Here is a 17,620-nt window from a genome sequence, read left to right on the forward strand (position 1 = left end):
CTGATAGAGAGCAAGAAAAATGCACTCCCACAGTCCAAGGTCAGACTTGTTCAGGCCTGAGGTATGTATCTAGCTGTGTCCCACATGACATACTATACATTATGCACTTACACTTACTCTACTGTTTTGTTTTTGGGTTTTTTTTGTGAGTGTTAAGAAGGGTAGTAACACTAATGGTATAAGAGAGGAACTAGCCCTGCCTCTTTTGTTTTACTCCTTTTGTAATGACGTGCCCAATATTTCACAGTTTTTTTTTTCTCTGTTTTTTTTCCCAGGTAACTTCTGAGTACTTACGTACAGACAGAAAACCTGTATTTGAAAGCTGAATGTGGCCTATATACAGTATTTATTCTTGTGTCATTATGTGTATATTTGTGTTTGCTGTTGTGTAGTTTTGCTGGGTGTGCTGGAGCATGATGTGAGTGATAGGATTTTCCAAGCAAAGATGGAGAGGAGATTGGCCACCCTGCTTGGAGAGGGGCTTTCTGCAGGCCGACGCCTTAAAAGAGCCACCAGCGTGGGCAACAACAGCGTACAGGTAACGGATCACATATCCCCCAGTACCATTTAAAGTTCTCTCCATATAGTCAATTAATACTGGGGGAATACATGAAGATTCAGAAGATTTGGTTAATAAAAACAATAAAATAATTCTATTATCTGTGATATCCACATGTTGCACTGGTTTATATTTTGGGTCGTGTGTGTATATTAGCGTATGTAAATGCTACACGTGTGCCAGCTGAAACGGGTACCCTCATTATCCTATTCAGTCAGTGTGGACGTCCTCTGCCTCTCTGGCTTCTTAATGGATCACTCTCTATGGCTCCCGTCACCACCTGGGCTCCTCGGCTCATCACCATTTTTTAGCCCAGCAGTATCCATAGCAACAGCTTCTATTCATCCCTAAACCGTGGAGCCTCTCACTGGTCCCTATTCTCCACTCCTAGGACGGTTAGCTGATAGGAGATCAATTATTGAAGACTCGTCTCAGACAGAGTCACTCTAGAACCGTGCGTCTGTTCTGCTGAGAGATTTTTTTTAATTTCATGGGACATATAAAGAGCAAGGCAGACCTCTTTTACAGCACGGAGCTGACAGGGTGATTAAAGACTGGCCTGGTTTTACAGCAACCCCCACTGCACACTCAGACATTCTCACTGGTGATATTGATAACACATACTGCAAGACTGTCTTCAAGTTACTAATTAGCAAAAAGGTGAATATGACAGATTTACAAATAAAACAGAAAATTCTAATTTATGTCAGTATTGAAATACAGAGTGGCTGTGTTTGAGTACAAAATTGGAAGGCGTTTCATAAAATTGGCCAAGAAACGATCATATGTGGCATGAAGACCCGAGCCAAGTGACTGTTGAGACCAAATGAGGCTGTGTGCTGTCCTTTTTCACCCCAAGAACTCTGCAGTGTCCGGCTTAGTGTGTAGATCTCTACTACAATGACCTGACAAAACCTTTTGCTATTTGTTTGGTGTAGCTATGTGTGTGTCTGTCTGTGTCTGGTTTGACTGATCTTTTTTTTTTTTTCTTTCTTTTAACTATACTTTACTATATCTAATTTGTAAAATTACAAGGATAGTAAAAGAAACCATTTGGGGGAAAAGAAAACTGAGGCAACACAAACTTGCATTACTTTCTTCTTAGATCACTGCAACACGGATTAATGAACAAATGCACTTTATTCATTACTTCAGCAAAGTCTTAACTTTTGTAAATATGTAAATAAGTCCATGACTTGTGCAGATTGTGCAGATCACTCGCCTAGCAGAACCAGATAACCCCCTGGAGATGATCTACTTTGTGGAAGGTGCTAATGGTGAAAGGTTGCCTGCTGTCACCACCGCAAACCTGCTCAACAGGCTGGACGTACAGCATGCGGCCATCTTGCTGGGATATCGTATCCAGGGAATTCTGGCACAGCGTAAGTATCACCGTCAAAACACCACCACACACTATTGTGTTCCCTGCAGGCAGTTGGTTATGAAGCTTTTGTTTAAGGTCAGTTAATCATAACTAGTTTACTGGACTTGCATTACTCATTGCCAGTTGGCTGTGGTATCTGAACACCAAATAATTACATTTTCCACACCGTAAAGGTCGAAGAGTGGGTTTAATGAACATGTCCTACTCAGACCTTGGCTTCTTTGTCTGGCGCCATTTGTGCTGGTGGATTTATCGCTGTTTGACCTACAGCACAAAAAAAAATTACCATCATTAGTCTTAATGAAGCCATTTCCTATTGTATAATAGCAGAGTAACAGGAGGCCTGAGGCTGTCTCTGCTGTCTATCAGCATCATCTAAATCGCCATGCTGCTAAAGCTTTAACAGGAAAATACTTTACTTTATGTAAACGGTGGAAATCGACACAAAGCTTTACAGAAATCCAGATGTAGATTCCAAACAAGCAATCCAGAGGCAATGGTGTGACATATTCATATTAAACATTATACCTGAACAAAGGACCAGTACTAAAAAAGGGCTCCAAGAAGTTTTGTTTTCATTGACAAATTAGTAAAAGTATTTTGTTCACACATCACAGAATTTGAATCTGACTAAGAATCAGATTTTTTTCATACATGGGATAGTTTGTTCATGGCACAAGACATCATAAAGAACGTTAGGTGCCTGTTATTTGTCCCATATGTTATTCTAATATTATAGGATTGTAATCATGCTTGCACTTTTGTGTGCTGTGTCCAGCTGTGGAGAAGCAGGTGTCATTGCCATCTGAAACAGAGAATACTAACACATGGATCATAGTAGGAGTAGTGGTGCCTGTGCTGGTGGTGATGATCATCATAAGCATACTGTACTGGAAACTGTGTCGGACAGACAAACTGGAGTTTCAGCCAGACACCATGAGCACTGTTCAGCAGAGGCAGAAGGTAAGAGAGAAAAGCCCACACTAATAACAGTCACTCAGAGGTGAAAGTTACACAGAGGGAAAAGTCACACAGAGGGAAAAGCATTTTTTGCATTGTTGTCTGTTGCTTTTCTCGGTTTACAGATAGCGATTAATCAGCTACTGGGCTCCGAAGTGTCTCTGCTCTGTCTGCTTGCTGCTTATCTCATCTCAGGGGGACTGATTTGGCCTACTCAGTGCCACTCCAATCTTTCACTCCAAGTTCTTTTTTTGTATATCAGCCTAACGAATGTGATGCAGTGTCTTGCGGTTTTGCCAGGATTAGGCAGACTTTTGTCCTTGATAGTTGTACTGTTTCATAATATTGTTGTATAAAATGCCACAAAAGCACATTTTACAGGCATAAATATTCCTGTGGGGCAAAACTAGGAAAGCAAAGATTTGAATGTAAAATATGTTTATTTAATGATTAAATACTTCAATATATACTAAAAATGTTGTTCAGTGTTAGCTGTATAAATTGGTCAATACAATAGGCACTCAAGCCAAATGCCATATAAAATCCAGCTAAAAAGCCAAATGCCACTCTGTTTGGGAGATTTTATTGATCTAGACTGTCAATAATATGATTTTATACATATGCTGTTTGAAGTATGTCTGGAGCTTCTCAAGAAACAACTCCTTCTGTTTTGATTCACTTATAAGCCTAACAAATCCTAAAAGCTACAATAAAGCTTATTTTCTTTATCTTTTGAAGCTCTTACAGTAGGTTATTGAATGTAAATAGTAAACTAACCATGCCAAAAGGGTGGAACAATTCCATAATGCACTTTGACGCGATATCGATTCCCAATAAGCATGTTTTTCCCTGTAGTCTGAGGTCGTATCTGATTTAAAACACTTTGCTTTAGCTGGTTTTCTGGTGTCGCAGCTCCTCTGAAGTTCTCTATTCTTCCAAAGCCCAGACTCGTAACACTAGAGCCAGGCCTATATTAAAAGTAGTCAGGTATTTAGACACAGTACACCATTTAAAACTCGTCAGTGTACAGAACATCAAGTTGAAAAAGTTTGACTTTCTTCAAAAGATGGACAATTTTGATCTATTTTGGTTTGAGTTCATTAAAAATGAAGTACAGTGAATACATACATATAGTGATTTTAGTTATTAGTTATATACACACATTACAGCACAGTGATATTCTTTTCTTCCCATATTGGAGCCTGTTATGTTCAGAGCATAAAGACAGCTATGATACAGCCCCTCTTGGGTAGACAGGGTTAAGTGCTTAGGCCCATCAATGCAGATTGGAAGTGCTGGGGCTTGAACTCTGGACCTTCTGATCAGCAGCCCAGAGCCTTACCACTGCCCTGTGTGCCTGTCATTTACCTAGCCATGTCATTCTTCCTCTCACTCTTGACAAATAAACCTTGTAACATTTGTAAATGCACAGCAGCAGTTTTTATATCTTTTATTACATTATTATTGTACAAAACTCAGACTGCCGTGACTTAATCCCATGTACACGGGCATTTCCTAACACTGTGTTTACATTAGTGAGAGGCAAGTCTGTAAATTGTAATAGCCTGGCTCCTGACTGGTGCAACAGACAAATTTGTTAACCTTGTCAGGAGTTTGAACCACAACCATGCCAAAGGCTGTGATCTCTGAGAAGGGTGGCATACTCCGTCTCCCCTTTCGTTCAGAGTAATACTAGCTAATCAGCGGCATCTGTGAGCACTAGCTAATCGTGGCATCTTTGGATGATGGCCGAAAGCTCCTTCATCGAATATTTATATATCATATAATCCTTTTCTATGTATGTATCTCTTGTCACTTTGTCACAATCCACTGCACTGACATCATGCACCCATACAATATGTGAACATGAACAGTTTTGTTGCTTGCTAGTGAATATTAGGTAACAATCACACAGCTGATAGACTTCATTTTGACCTCCCAAGTCAAAAATTTTGTCACTTCTTATTCATTATATAAAATCCTACTTAATGTTTTAAGGTTGACCTCAGATTGTGTTGGGTTTTTTGTCATTGCCACTAGTTTCCATTTCTTTGCCTTATTACCGCTCAGCTTTTGACCTCATTTCCTTTTTTTTTAACTACCATTTTTATCTCTTCTTCACCTTATTTTCACTTTAAATCCCCATCCAGTCCACCACTTCAATACAGAAATCCATGCCGTCACTCCAGAGGTTAATGACCCCAGTCAAGAGTAAAAAGCCATTAGTGGTAGAGAGTAGCGAGGAAGAGGAGGAGGAGGAAGAAGAAGAGGAAGAGGAGGAAAATGCGAAAGAAGAGGAGGAGGTAGATAGTAGCTGAGGAGGTTTTTTGTTTGTTTGGTTTTTTTTTTGAAAATTTATTCCCCGTAGATAACAGAATGTTGTTTGTCTTCCTGTAGGTATCTTTTAGTTATCCTGAGTGTCTAGTACTGAAAAAAACCTTGTGCCAGTTTTTCCCCCAAATTCCACATTAGAAACCTATCTCTACTGTCACAAGCAGTAAGAAACAAGAGACTGTAAGAGAATATGAGGAGGAGGAGGAAGAAGAGGTAAAGAAGGACGAGCCAAAATAAATGAAGGAAAAGGTACAAGAGCTGTAATTCACAAAGCTGTTGCAGTCAGTGCGAGCTGTGTGCCCTGTAGCTGGCAAGCCCTTGTCAGAAATTTGATAAGCAGAAATTGGAAAATTACTCAGAACACCAGATGTGTATAAATGCTTCTTTGTTAATCCCTGTTCATTAGAGCATTCTACACGTCCTAGATTCGGTCCCATTTCCAGACACGACGTGGTAGAGATGTGGAAGAGACATTTTTAATTGTATTCAGGCTTGGTCCTATTTATAAACAGCCTTAGTTACACTCAAAATGGAAAACTGTACTTATCCCCAGGGAATTTACAGGTTAGCACATCTTTGTAAAGATAGCTAGTCAGTGACTATGTGTATATATATACGTATATAATTCTTTTGTTTATATTATATAAACAAAAGAATTTCAGTTTTTCTTATGTAAACATTAGACTTTCCCCTTTTGTTATGGATGGGTTTTGTATATTCTGTCTGTCTCTAGAGATAACGTGTTGTTGACATTAAGCCGCAACGTTAAGACCCATGCTTGTTGTGCTCGTCTGGTTCTTTATCCAGCTGCAGATAGGCAAGGTGACAGACCAGCTCACTCTATTCTTTACTGCCTGTCTGTCTGTTCTGCCTCTAGCCAGTACTCATTCTTTACAACACTATTCTGCTTTATTTTTCAGGCTCAGCTTGAGTGTGTAATTCTGCAGTCAAGGTTTGCAGCCTTGCAACAACCACTTAGATCAGATCCTAACTAGATTTTGTCTCAAGCTTTTGTTTCTTTCTCTTAGTCTCTTTCACTCCACCTTTACGACTCTGCACTTATCTGGTATTTCCATCCATGCACAATAATTCCTCCCTCCCTCTTTCCCACACTCCCTCACTCCAGCTGCAGACTCCCAGTGTGAAGGGATTTGACTTTGCCAAGCTGCACCTGGGCCAGCACAGTAAAGATGACCTCAGAGTGATCCAGGAACCACTACCAGCTCCAGCTAAAGAGCCGAGCGCCAACGAGAACACAGAAGCCTCCACACCCAAATCTAAAGGCTCCTCAACCAAGGCCTCCCATAACAGCCAGCACAGGAGGGGACAGTAAGCTACTTCAGACATGCTGTAGTTAGTGAACATGGTCTGTAGGACGATCATGTACATCGTTTTCTATGAACGTCTTCGTCAGGGACGATCCTCATGTTAAAATAACACGTGTTCATCAATTTGAAGAAAGAGCTTCCGTCAATAGTGAGGTTTCCGTAAATCAATAAAGGTTTTTAAAAGCGTTTTCTATCTTACCCACAGATCGATAGCTCGTGTATCAGAGTAATGGCATGAGGCAAGGGACTAGGTCTGTTCACTTACTGCACAGATCATCTGACATTGAAAATCACAGATGACTGACAAACCTTATTCACATCATGTAGAATGAAATCAAAATTCTCCGACTGGAACGATTTGACCAAATTAATACATAACACTGACATTTTGCTATATTTTATTTGATGTATTTTCAAATATCAAATGATGGTGCAAATTGTAATTAAATAATGAATCTTAAGCTTCCAGAGTTGCCCAGACAGGCCTAATTGATTACATGTGAATCTGATTGGCATTGGATTCAGCAATATCTCGTCTAATAGATATGTCTTACTATATCTAACTGATGGAGCGCTGAAGCTGTATGAGAAATGTGTCACTATCTTCACACACCTTTTAAGACATTTGGCCCACATTGTGCTGTATGTCAAATAGACGCAAGCTGACGCAATCAGCACTGTGATTAATGCAGTATTGTTTTATTATGCAAGAAAAGGAACGATAAACGATGAATTACTCTGAAGCGTTTGCTTTTAATAAAGAGAATTTGGAATCATTTTTCACTAAATTAGAAAATTAGGAATCATTTGTCATTTTGTTAGTCAGTGCAGCTACTTGGTCTGTCACAATTACTACATAATTGCTTAATCAGGTTTTAATTCATTGTTAAAATCAACAATCATGTGTCAGTATGAATAAATATATGTAGTTATTTTCTGGATACAGTTCAGTTTAGTGTAGTCATTGTTCTATAAGATGTTTCCTGATCAAACACAATAATATTAGTGTAATTTTAACACTATTTATTAAGACTTGTGACTAATATTGTTTGATCCTTATTTACTTATGGATTTATTTTTCGTAGCTTTTATTGTAAAAGTATATTTATTGTCCAGCTATTCTTCTTCTTCTTCTTCTTCTTCTTAATTATTATTATTATTATTATTATTATTATTATTATTATTATTATTATTATTATTATTATTATTATTATTATGTAAAACTGAACTCTTATGATCAGTGTTGGTTAATGTCAAAATCTTTACGCTTATATTAATACATTTGGCATGAAATCAAATGCAATTATTCATCACAATTATACGTTTTCCAATTAATCATTTGGCAGAAATTCAGTGCTCATGAGTCTAGCAGCCACTTTAAGATTATACTCAGTTCACATTTTGAAGGCATTATGAATCTCTATTAAAGGTTATTCTGTCCGTGCTGTGAATATAAATGAATGCTTTGCTGTGGGTTATGTTTTATAAGGATCTCTCCTTCCGATGGCGATTCTCTGGGAAGCGAGCCATTCAGTGAAAGGGACTCTCCGAAGGCGAACACGAGACAAACCGGACTGTCCAGTGATCCCAAGCAACCTCGTAAGATGGCCCCTATTGGATTAAACGGCAAGATAACTGTTCCACGTCTCACGCTGCTGTAGTGCTATAAAAGAGTAATGATGATATATGTATATGTGGTTAAATAGGATGATTTGTGGCTGAATGAAGACACAAAGGGAGGAAAGAAAAAAGAGAGCTTTAAAAAAGAAATATAGTCAAAGTGACATTGTGGGAAATGGGTCTTACTTTTCTTTGGTCTGTATTTAAAGGATGCTTAAAAGGGGAAGATTTTAATCTCTCACGAGTTCTTGCTTGAACCATGTCATGTCGCATGTCTCCATCCCCCAATCCACCCCACCCCACTTCACTCCCTTTTCCAGTCAGCCAGTGCTAGTTAATCCAGGCTCAGTGTTGAGGAATGAGCTGATCAAGCTCTCCAGCGTCTGCTAATCCCCGAAATCTGACCAAATCAGCCTCTTAGTTCTTACACTTGTAGTCATTCTTACACACCTCCAAATCTTTATCAGGAATGAGTTGTGTAATGAAAGTCTGTGGTTTATTTAGTACTTTTTTTTATTAATATTCACAAACTAAAGACATAACAAGGCAGTTTTTGTATCTCACTCTTACACTCTTTCATTTGTTGTGGCTCTCAGGGAGAAATAAGATTGGTAAGGGAATCTCTGGTGTATTCTGTAGAGCTAATGTGATTTTCCCATCTTGAAATGCATCCTTTGCTAGTCTTCTTTAATAATCTGTTTTATTTCACTGACTGATCTTTTTTTCTGAAAATCTATTTAAGGCATGCAGTTGTACTTATAGAACTAGAAACCTTATTTATTCCTTCTAGAGTGATTTTAGATCATGAACCCTGCAAACTGATATCTCTTTCTCCTAACTGATCATTCGTCATTATGAATCAACCTTCAGCCTATTTACCAGGTTACCAAATGGTATACTATGAATGAAAGTTATTGCACATGAAATGACAGCAAACACTGCCCCCTTGCTGTACTGGAAAGATAAGACACAAAATAACATACTAAATGGTTTATATTCCAATATCTATACCTCAGTGCTCAAGTAGTATTTCAGAATGATGGAAAATCAGTGTGAACACATAGTAAATTGTGTAACAGCATCAGAATAACGCTTTGCTTTCTGTAGGTCCTCCTCCACCGAGCGGTGCAGACGATCAGGTATCATCAGCCTCCATTTTTGAGCATGTGGACCGGATGTCCCGCTCAGCAGACGGCGCCAACAAGCGCTTCTCCAATAAGATCCAGCTGATTGCCATGCAGCCCATGCCAGCTCTGCCCTTACCCTGCCCTACAGTCGACACCAAGACTGCCGACAACACCAAGATGAACAAGGAGGTAGATACCTTAAAATTACACTTCCACCAGTTTGTAACCCTCTGTGAAGTATTTCAGAACTATTTCTTCATTCTTAAATGATAACATGGGCAACAAACAAGTCTGGGCAAACTTCCCCTAGAATCTATCGGTCAAGAAATTGTATGTTTAGTGTCTAATATTGAAATAGCTTCTACAATAATACTAACTTGTAATGGATTTCACCAAGAGGTTTTGAATGAATACAGTTCTGTAAATCCCATCATTCAAACCAAATTCATTTGACGTAATGGCACACAGAATCTCTTTGAGCTTTACGACTCTATACGACTTACTGTCATCTGAAAAATTAGCAAAATGTGACTGTTTATCTGAACACTGTAATGTACCTGGATCAGTTTAAATCAAGACTCTTATCAGAACTAATTTCCATAAATCAATCAAATAAATATAACTCAGAATGACAAGAAATGTGAACCTTAATATATTTTTTTATTTTTAATGAAATCAAATTTAATCTATATAATTTTTTTTGGGCTGTATGTTTATGTGCTGAGGGAAACGTTTTGTAAATAACATCCTTCTTCTTCCAAGCTGCTCCTTTTCTGTAGGGCAGAAATGTTTTGCCTAGTAAAACTCATAACATTACACAACAGGTAACTTGGCCAGAATTGTGAACACTTACAGTTCTCTCTCTCTCTCTCTCTCTCTCTCTCTCTCTCTCTCTCTCTCTCTCTCTCTCTCTCTCTCTCTCTCTCTTGCTCTCTCTCTTGCTCTCGCTCGCTGTTTCCTGGATTTATTCCCTATACAGATCCAGGTTGCTTTAAGGCAAAAGTCTGAGATTGAGCACCATCGCAATAAGATCCGTCTCAGGGCTAAGAGGAAGGGCCACTATGACTTCCCTGCCATGGATGATCTCATGGACAGCCTGGGGGATGCCAAAGAGCAGGACCGCATATACCAGAAGGCTCAAATGCAGATTGATAAGATCCTGGACGCGGATAGCCGTGTACCTCCGCTCTACACTGAGCCAAAGAAAAGGTTTGGAAGAGGAAGGATGTGTTTTATTTGTTTACTTCATTCAATACAACTTGACTCATTCACTGTGTGTGTTCGTGGCAGAGAAAAGCGTTCTCCTAAGCAGAGAAAGAAGCAGCAGATGAACGGAGATCTGGTGGACGCAGACAGAGACAGACTTATCACCAATGAGAGTGACGGCACATACAAGAAATACCCAGGAGTCAACAATGTAGCATATGTGGTATGAGCACTGGTTAATGATGCTGACAATCATATAAACCATTCATTCTGAATTCACTTATATTTTTGCACACGTTTTTTATTTTTATTTCCATTTCCTTTGCAGTCGGATCCTGATCAGGGTCCTGAAGCACAAAGTCCATCCCCGACTGATGACGTCTTTCTGAGCTCAATGTCGCCCCCAGGAGCGCCTCCACCCTACCTGCCCCCTCAGCCCTCTATAGAGGAGGCCCGGCAGCAAATGCACTCGCTGCTTGATGATGCTTTTGCCCTGGTGTCCCCCACTTCACAGGCCTCCAATGCGGGCATCACGCTTCCTGGGCTGGGGGTCAGGAGTGAACACACAGCTCTTTCCAGCCCTCCATCACGTGGCCCACGACCCTGCGGGCCTACGTACCCTGTGCTCAGCCCTTTCTCCGGTGTAAGATATAAATTTTGCTGTGAAAAAACAAAATGAGCAACAAAAAGATATCCTGTTTTTTTTTGTTTGTTTTTTTGTTTTTTTGCCAAGATTAAAACAGCGGTCAGCACTGAGCAGTGTAACTTTAGTTATGTGAGCAAAAACTTTTTAATGTTGATTCTTACCTTCTCAAAGCAACGATTAGAGGGTAAGTGTAGATTTAGCCAGTTGTTGTGTGTGTATTTTAATCCATCAAAAGCCAATATTCTTAGAAATGAATATAAGAGTACAGAAGGGTTACTTTACATTTGCTGTCTTCATTTGCTGTCACTTGAGAAACTTGAAATTGAGGAGTTGAAATTGAGGGCGTGTTTTCTGTGGCTTTTGCTGGACGGCGGAGGGGAAATTACAAGTTGGATTAGTATTCCTTTGGCTTCAGGCTGATTTCAGTCTGAAACTGCAGTAAATAATAGTAGTAATAAATTATCCTCTGTAGTGAAAGGAGTGCTAGCAGTGCTTTTATTTGAATTAGGTTAACGCTTGATCTTTATCACGTCCTGTTTTTTAACAGCTCTGTGCAAGTCGAGTGTAAATGACTAAAGCTGAGTAACTGCTGGCAAATGAGGTCACGTGATCAGAACGGCTCCTTCACACAGCCTTTTATTTCGTGTATAAAAACAAAATGTTCACGCCATATACATGTGGGATGACTTACAGTTAGTATTTCCAAACCTAACAGATTGCCGCTAATCTAGAGCACAAACCCACCAGGAGTCGATTAGTCTAGCCAGTGTGAAGGGAAATGGCAGAAATCTGAGGTGGAGCAGCCAAGTCACCTTCCTGTTGATCTCCTTCTCTTTAAATGTTATGTTGCAGCCAATCACATCTCACTTCTTGCTATAAGTGGATAAAAGTTTGTATATTTAAAATGTCTAATTGTGTAAATGTGTCTTTATTTTCAGAGATATTCTGATTTAGGCCTGTCACCTACAACAGTACAAGGCTTAATGCACAGGTGAGCTAAACCATTAAACACTCTGTGTGTGTGTGTGTGTGTGTGTGTGTGTGTGTGTGTGTGTGTGTGTGTGTGTGTGTGTGTGTGTGTGTCTGTGTAGGTTTTATGTTGAAATGAAAAGGAATATCTGTTAAATGTTTGGATCAGTTGTAACATTTTAAATACCCAAATGATCAATATTCAGTTCTGGCTGTGAAGTTCTACGATCAAACATTATATTTTTATGAGCATCTCCTTTGCGAGATTAAGTTCCTGCAGATAAAAGCATTTGTTTTGGCTTGGCATTTTATTATGTAGACGAGAATGTAAACGGCAGCAGGTTTATTATAGTTAAAGCTAGTCATCAGACTTAAACAGCAGTGGTAGGGTCGGGTTCTGGAGGGAGAACAGAGGTTCTCCAGGCCCAGGAGAGAGTTGGAGGCAGGGGTGGTACAGGAGCGGTCCTCATAATTGTGGCTAATTAACTGCATGATTTAGAAGATGATCAGCTTTTGATCAGCTTCAGTTCTTAAGCACTACAACACTGCAGAGCTTAATAGTCATAACATAATATACTTATTATTAGAGCTTTCTGAGTTGACACACGTGTGCCAGAATTGAGCGCTCTATCTACAGCTGGACTCCAGTGTTATACATACACATCGTACACAGACATTCTGCACTCACTGATGCTTACATATGACCGTTGCAGGCCGGGTTTGGGATGTGTTTACCCTCAAGGGGAAGGTGTTGGTGGAGAGCAACTGCAATCGGAGGGACTCTACAACAGCAGAGGGGGCTATATTGATGAGCCGCCCTCTTCTGCCAGGCCTCGGCCAGTAGGGGGCACTACAGGTACATGCAACTCATAGAACGTAGGACCTGGAAGGTATGGCATGTTGGGAAATGAAACCCAAGAAGTTGTTTATCTCTGTTCTTAATAATCTGTTCCCAAAAATTCATGTGTCAAGTGTCTGATCACAATTAAAACATTCCATCATCATTTCATTAGCACTTATTACAAGATTCATGATTTTATTTGTGACGTGCATATTTAAATCACACACAGTTAATGAGCCTTTAGGCCAGTCAGATGAGAATATCTTACAATTTTGTTATACTGGTACAATCTTGTACACTTGTGTGTGTGTCTAGGTGCTCAGCTACACCCCATGACACAGGTGAGTTTGTCAGGTCGTGTGAACGAGGGCAGGCAACCTGGTGCCTTAAACTGGGGGCCTTATCATGAAGAGGACTTCAGACCTGTGAACAGAGATCCTGTAAGTGTGACCTTTCCATTCTGTATTCACTTTCTCTTTTTCTTCTTGCTCTCCCTGCTTATTCGTTCTCTCTGGAAAGCTGCTCTCCTGCTGACTTTTTCCTTTTCCGCTCTTTCCTCGCTGTCTTTATGCTTCCATTGTCTAGGTTCTCAACTCTTTCGACTACCCCCTCGTCTCTGTGTTCCAGACCCCCAGGACCGGAATGAGAGAGCCGTCTGCCCCCCCTGCCCACCTGGACTCAATGGGCCTGGGTTTCTCTCCGTCTGCTCCTCCCGAGGAGTCTATTCCTCCCAGCCATTCCTCTGCCTCGCTCATCAAAGCCATCCGCGAGGAGTTGATGCGCCTTTCCCAGACCCAAGCAGCCCCCGCAGGCTACCACAGCTGAGAGCTGCTTCCTCTTGACACTCGGCCAGCAATACTGCACTGTACTTCCTATGGAAGTGGTTTTTGAGTAGGAAGCCCAAAGAAGAAGTGTGCTAGAAAATGAGGAACTTGTCTCTGACATGACTACTACACTGGCAGCCAAAGTTTTACCTGATGTCAGTGCTAAGTATTATATCTGAGTGAAAGGACATCACTTAGACCCTTTAATATCCACCTTGTGACCCCTTTTTAGCACAGATGAACAAACATGCACTGTATAGCGATTGTTACACAACACTGTCTTTAATTCAGTACTGGTACTTTTTTTAGTAGCTGTTTAATTGGTTTTTACACTGAAAGCGTTTACCTTACTTAACTGAGGTGTCATGGCAGCCCAGAATTCGTGGTAGCAATTAACTGTTGTACTGTTTTTTTTTTTGCGATGCCTGGGATAAACAGCCAAAACCTCACCACCACCACACATTCCTTAAGACTTTTGCTCCCAGAACTGGTGGAGTACTGTGTATTTTCTTCACTACCTTTGCATTATAATGCAAATACTCTTTCACAGTCTTTCACAAAGCATTTGATTGAGTGAAAAGCATATGGTTTGCGCTTTGTTATTTTTAACCAGCAGCTGTTGCTTTGCTGTGCACTATTTTTTCTAGATTTGTAGTAACAATAGTAATAGTTTTTTTCTTCTTATAAGCTTCTGCTTTTCTCCATCCTGCTGTGGTGCTACTGTTTTTTTTTTATCATTATTATTCAGTTGTTGTTTTTTGTCCACACATAACCATAAAAAAGAGCTTCTTTCCCATTCCAAAATCTCAGCATATATGCATGGACTTCTGAATGCTTAAACCCCACATAACAGTCCCTTCAGGATTTTGTGAACAAAGTGGAGTAAATTTCACAGTATGCAAAGGAGCTTGCAATTTTTTAAAAAAATTTTTACTACAGGTTTTCTGCAGATTCGCACCGAGACGTGCCGCATGACGTCATCAGAACACACGTTCAGCCAAATCCCTATTGGATTCACGTGCTCCAAAGATGAGTACAGTTATCATAGAAAATTACATATCTGTTTTAACTGGTTAACTAACTCAAGTAGTTTTCGTGCACTAAGTGAAATCCTGGAGGGACTGCACTGTTACAGTATTGTCTAGATAGTCAGTCTTTGCAGAGTATAAGATCTGCCGTTGCTTTGCTGTACAGCCTTTATTTCACATGGTTCTACCATGCATATTATAGTCTCATTTTTCCATTTTCACTACAATAGTTTTACTAATATCTTGTCAAGTTTGCAAAACGTTACAGGCACGATGTCGAAACTTACGTCCAGCTTTTATCCGCATTATCTATGCCGTATTATTCAGCAGCATAAATACGTCAGTAGATCTGATCTAAAATCACCGTGAGGCCTGATAATGATTGCAAAGAAAAGATTGCTTGCCTTGAAAACTGTGTTTTTGTCTTGGCAGTATTGCAAATGCTCAAATGATGAGCCATGAAACTCTTCACATAGTAGCAAATGGACAAGAACATCGGGCCACACAGGCCACTGTAATAGCATCAGTGCACCTTCGCTTGATTGTACAAGTCTCTGGAGTTGTACTGGGGAGATTAACACCAATCTTTCAGAAGATATTTGCTCAGTGGTGTTTTGGTGATGGTGTTGATCACTGTCAGACACATAACGCCCATAGATGTTGGGAAATCTTCAGGTCTGAAGACTTGACCATACGACACGATTTGCATCTTTTTCATCCTCATCAGTCCATTCAGTAAGCCTTTGTGGATGGGGCGAGGGCGGAGTCATCCTGGAAAAGACCACTCCCACCAGGTGATCAGGTGGAAGAACTGATTTCGGTGACTCTGTCTTTTAAGGGGACAAGTAGACCCTTACCACAGCAGCAAAAAATAAATGCCCCCAAAAGCATAACAGAACTACAGGGTTTTCTTCCCCTTTAATGCATCCTCATATTTGTATGTCCCATAAGAGGATGTAAGAAGAGAAACATGATACAGTACTTCTTATAATGTCTTATTTGGTGTTATTTAAGATCTTAATTCACAACTATACACACTATAACATTTACAATTCTTCCTGGTAATTCTTTTTTGCTATGATGTTTACATGACTTTTTTTTTTTAACTCAACCGACAACTCAGAGCAAGAAGATGCTGTATCATGCTCACAGTTTTCACTTAGTGCATTATTAATAGCTGAATAGTATTTTATAAAATAACACATCTCCTGGAAGTCATGGTCAAACAACATCGATTCCAAGTAGAACAAAATGCAAGCAGACCTTTTGAGGACCAGAGTATTTCCACACTTTAGTTTTGAGTAGTGTTACAAATTTTCTTTCTTTCACAGATGCAGCTCTTGAAACTTTCTACTGACGTTTCGCAAAACTAGCCGTATATTCCACTACAGTATATTTACTTTATATATGATTTTTGTTCCCCATCATGCCGTCATTGATAAACTGACTGTACAATTCACCTTCTGTTGTATTTGAAACACATGTATTAGTTGAGTACCTTATTCAGCAGTGTTAAGTCTGAGATCAGTTCCTTCTGTGGTACTAACCATCAAATCTTATTTGAATCTGTTTCGTGCTTGAACAAAAAGAAAGGAGAAAACTTAAAAAGAGTACAAATCCTGTGTTAAAGTGGCGCTATTTAAGTACTGTTTTGAATGGTCAGTTTATGAAAAAAAGTTTTGTTTCTGAATTGTTTTATTTGTTGGTTTTCTGCCTTGTATTTTTGTTGAATTGTTTGTTTCAATGGAATTCCCTTTTTATCTGTAATTAAGTTTCCTTATTTAAATAAAATTGAATTTTGTTCATTTAAATGTGTTGATTTGAGACTTTTATTAGAGTTACTTGACTAAACTGTGTTCCAGATACTGTAATAAGCATTGTTTTTAGGTAACTAGCTTATAACCAGCTTAATATTAATATTCACCACTCTCATGGAACATGTCATGCTATTTCCTTATTTTCACATAATCAGTTCAACCGTTAACTGGAAGCTCAGTGGTTGAGCATTGTGTGAATCAGATAAACGTAAGTCAATCTTGAAAAAGGCATCTGGCAAATGCCATAAATGTAGTTGTTTGTATGTCATGGTTGTTAGTAGTCTGGGCTTGGGCACAAGGGTACCCTGGACCGGCTGCCAACCAATCACAGGGCACACACACACACACACACACACACACACATTATGAACATTTTAGAGATTCCAATCAGCCTACAACATGTCATTGGATTGGGGAGGACACCAGACAACCCTGAGGCTGAGATACAAATGTGCTGAGATACTGTGCCCCCTGCAGTGAAGCATGAATGATCAAAATAGATAAATGTATGTGACATTGCAAAACACATTGATCCGTTACTGAAAATAGCTAGCACGAGCAAATATGAAATAAGCATTCTATTTAATTCCATAAATATTCATTCATTCATTTTCTACCACTTATCTGAACTACCTCGGGTCACGGGGAGCCTGTGCCATCTCTGGCATCATCAGGCTTCAAGGCAGGATTCACCCTGGACGGAGTGCCAACCCATCACAGGGTATCCATAAATATTCCCTTTAATAATTCTCGCTAAATAAATTTTTGGAACAAACTGAATCCAAGGACATACATGGAGCATTTATTTTTTTCACATGATTGCTCTTTTTAATTTTATTATGAGCTGTTACATATAGAAAAGCAAACTTTCTATTATAGCATATATTTTGTGTTGCTGAACAAAATTGTAGTGCTTTAGTGTAGTTAGCAACTTTTTCTTAGTAATGTGTAGTGTAACTAAGGAAGTTTGGCTGTTT

General features: G+C 39.5%; 1 protein-coding gene across 4 annotated transcripts in view; it reads left to right on the forward strand.

The window, feature by feature from the left end:
* Nucleotides 1-16,637, forward strand: part of si:ch211-1e14.1 (UPF0606 protein KIAA1549) — a 45,451-nt gene extending 28,814 nt beyond the window's left edge. The window contains exons 9-22 of one of the 4 annotated variants that reach the window (XM_047822482.1): nt 393-538; nt 1,764-1,941; nt 2,722-2,906; nt 5,054-5,206; nt 6,364-6,566; nt 8,055-8,164; nt 9,293-9,501; nt 10,292-10,521; nt 10,603-10,741; nt 10,847-11,161; nt 12,103-12,155; nt 12,847-12,989; nt 13,290-13,414; nt 13,560-16,637. In XM_047822482.1, the coding sequence (XP_047678438.1) occupies nt 393-538; nt 1,764-1,941; nt 2,722-2,906; nt 5,054-5,206; nt 6,364-6,566; nt 8,055-8,164; nt 9,293-9,501; nt 10,292-10,521; nt 10,603-10,741; nt 10,847-11,161; nt 12,103-12,155; nt 12,847-12,989; nt 13,290-13,414; nt 13,560-13,799 (2,429 nt within the window). In that variant the 3' untranslated portion in view covers nt 13,800-16,637. Of the gene's footprint in view, nt 1-392; nt 539-1,763; nt 1,942-2,721; nt 2,907-5,053; nt 5,207-6,363; nt 6,567-8,054; nt 8,192-9,292; nt 9,502-10,291; nt 10,522-10,602; nt 10,742-10,846; nt 11,162-12,102; nt 12,156-12,846; nt 12,990-13,289; nt 13,415-13,559 lie in introns of all 4 variants that reach the window. The other 3 variants (XM_027161504.2, XM_047822483.1, XM_047822484.1) reach the window with 3 other exon arrangements.
* Nucleotides 16,638-17,620: the final 983 nt, after the last annotated feature.

This window comes from Tachysurus fulvidraco, chromosome 13, assembly GCF_022655615.1.
Source record: "Tachysurus fulvidraco isolate hzauxx_2018 chromosome 13, HZAU_PFXX_2.0, whole genome shotgun sequence".
Taxonomy (NCBI): domain Eukaryota; kingdom Metazoa; phylum Chordata; class Actinopteri; order Siluriformes; family Bagridae; genus Tachysurus; species Tachysurus fulvidraco.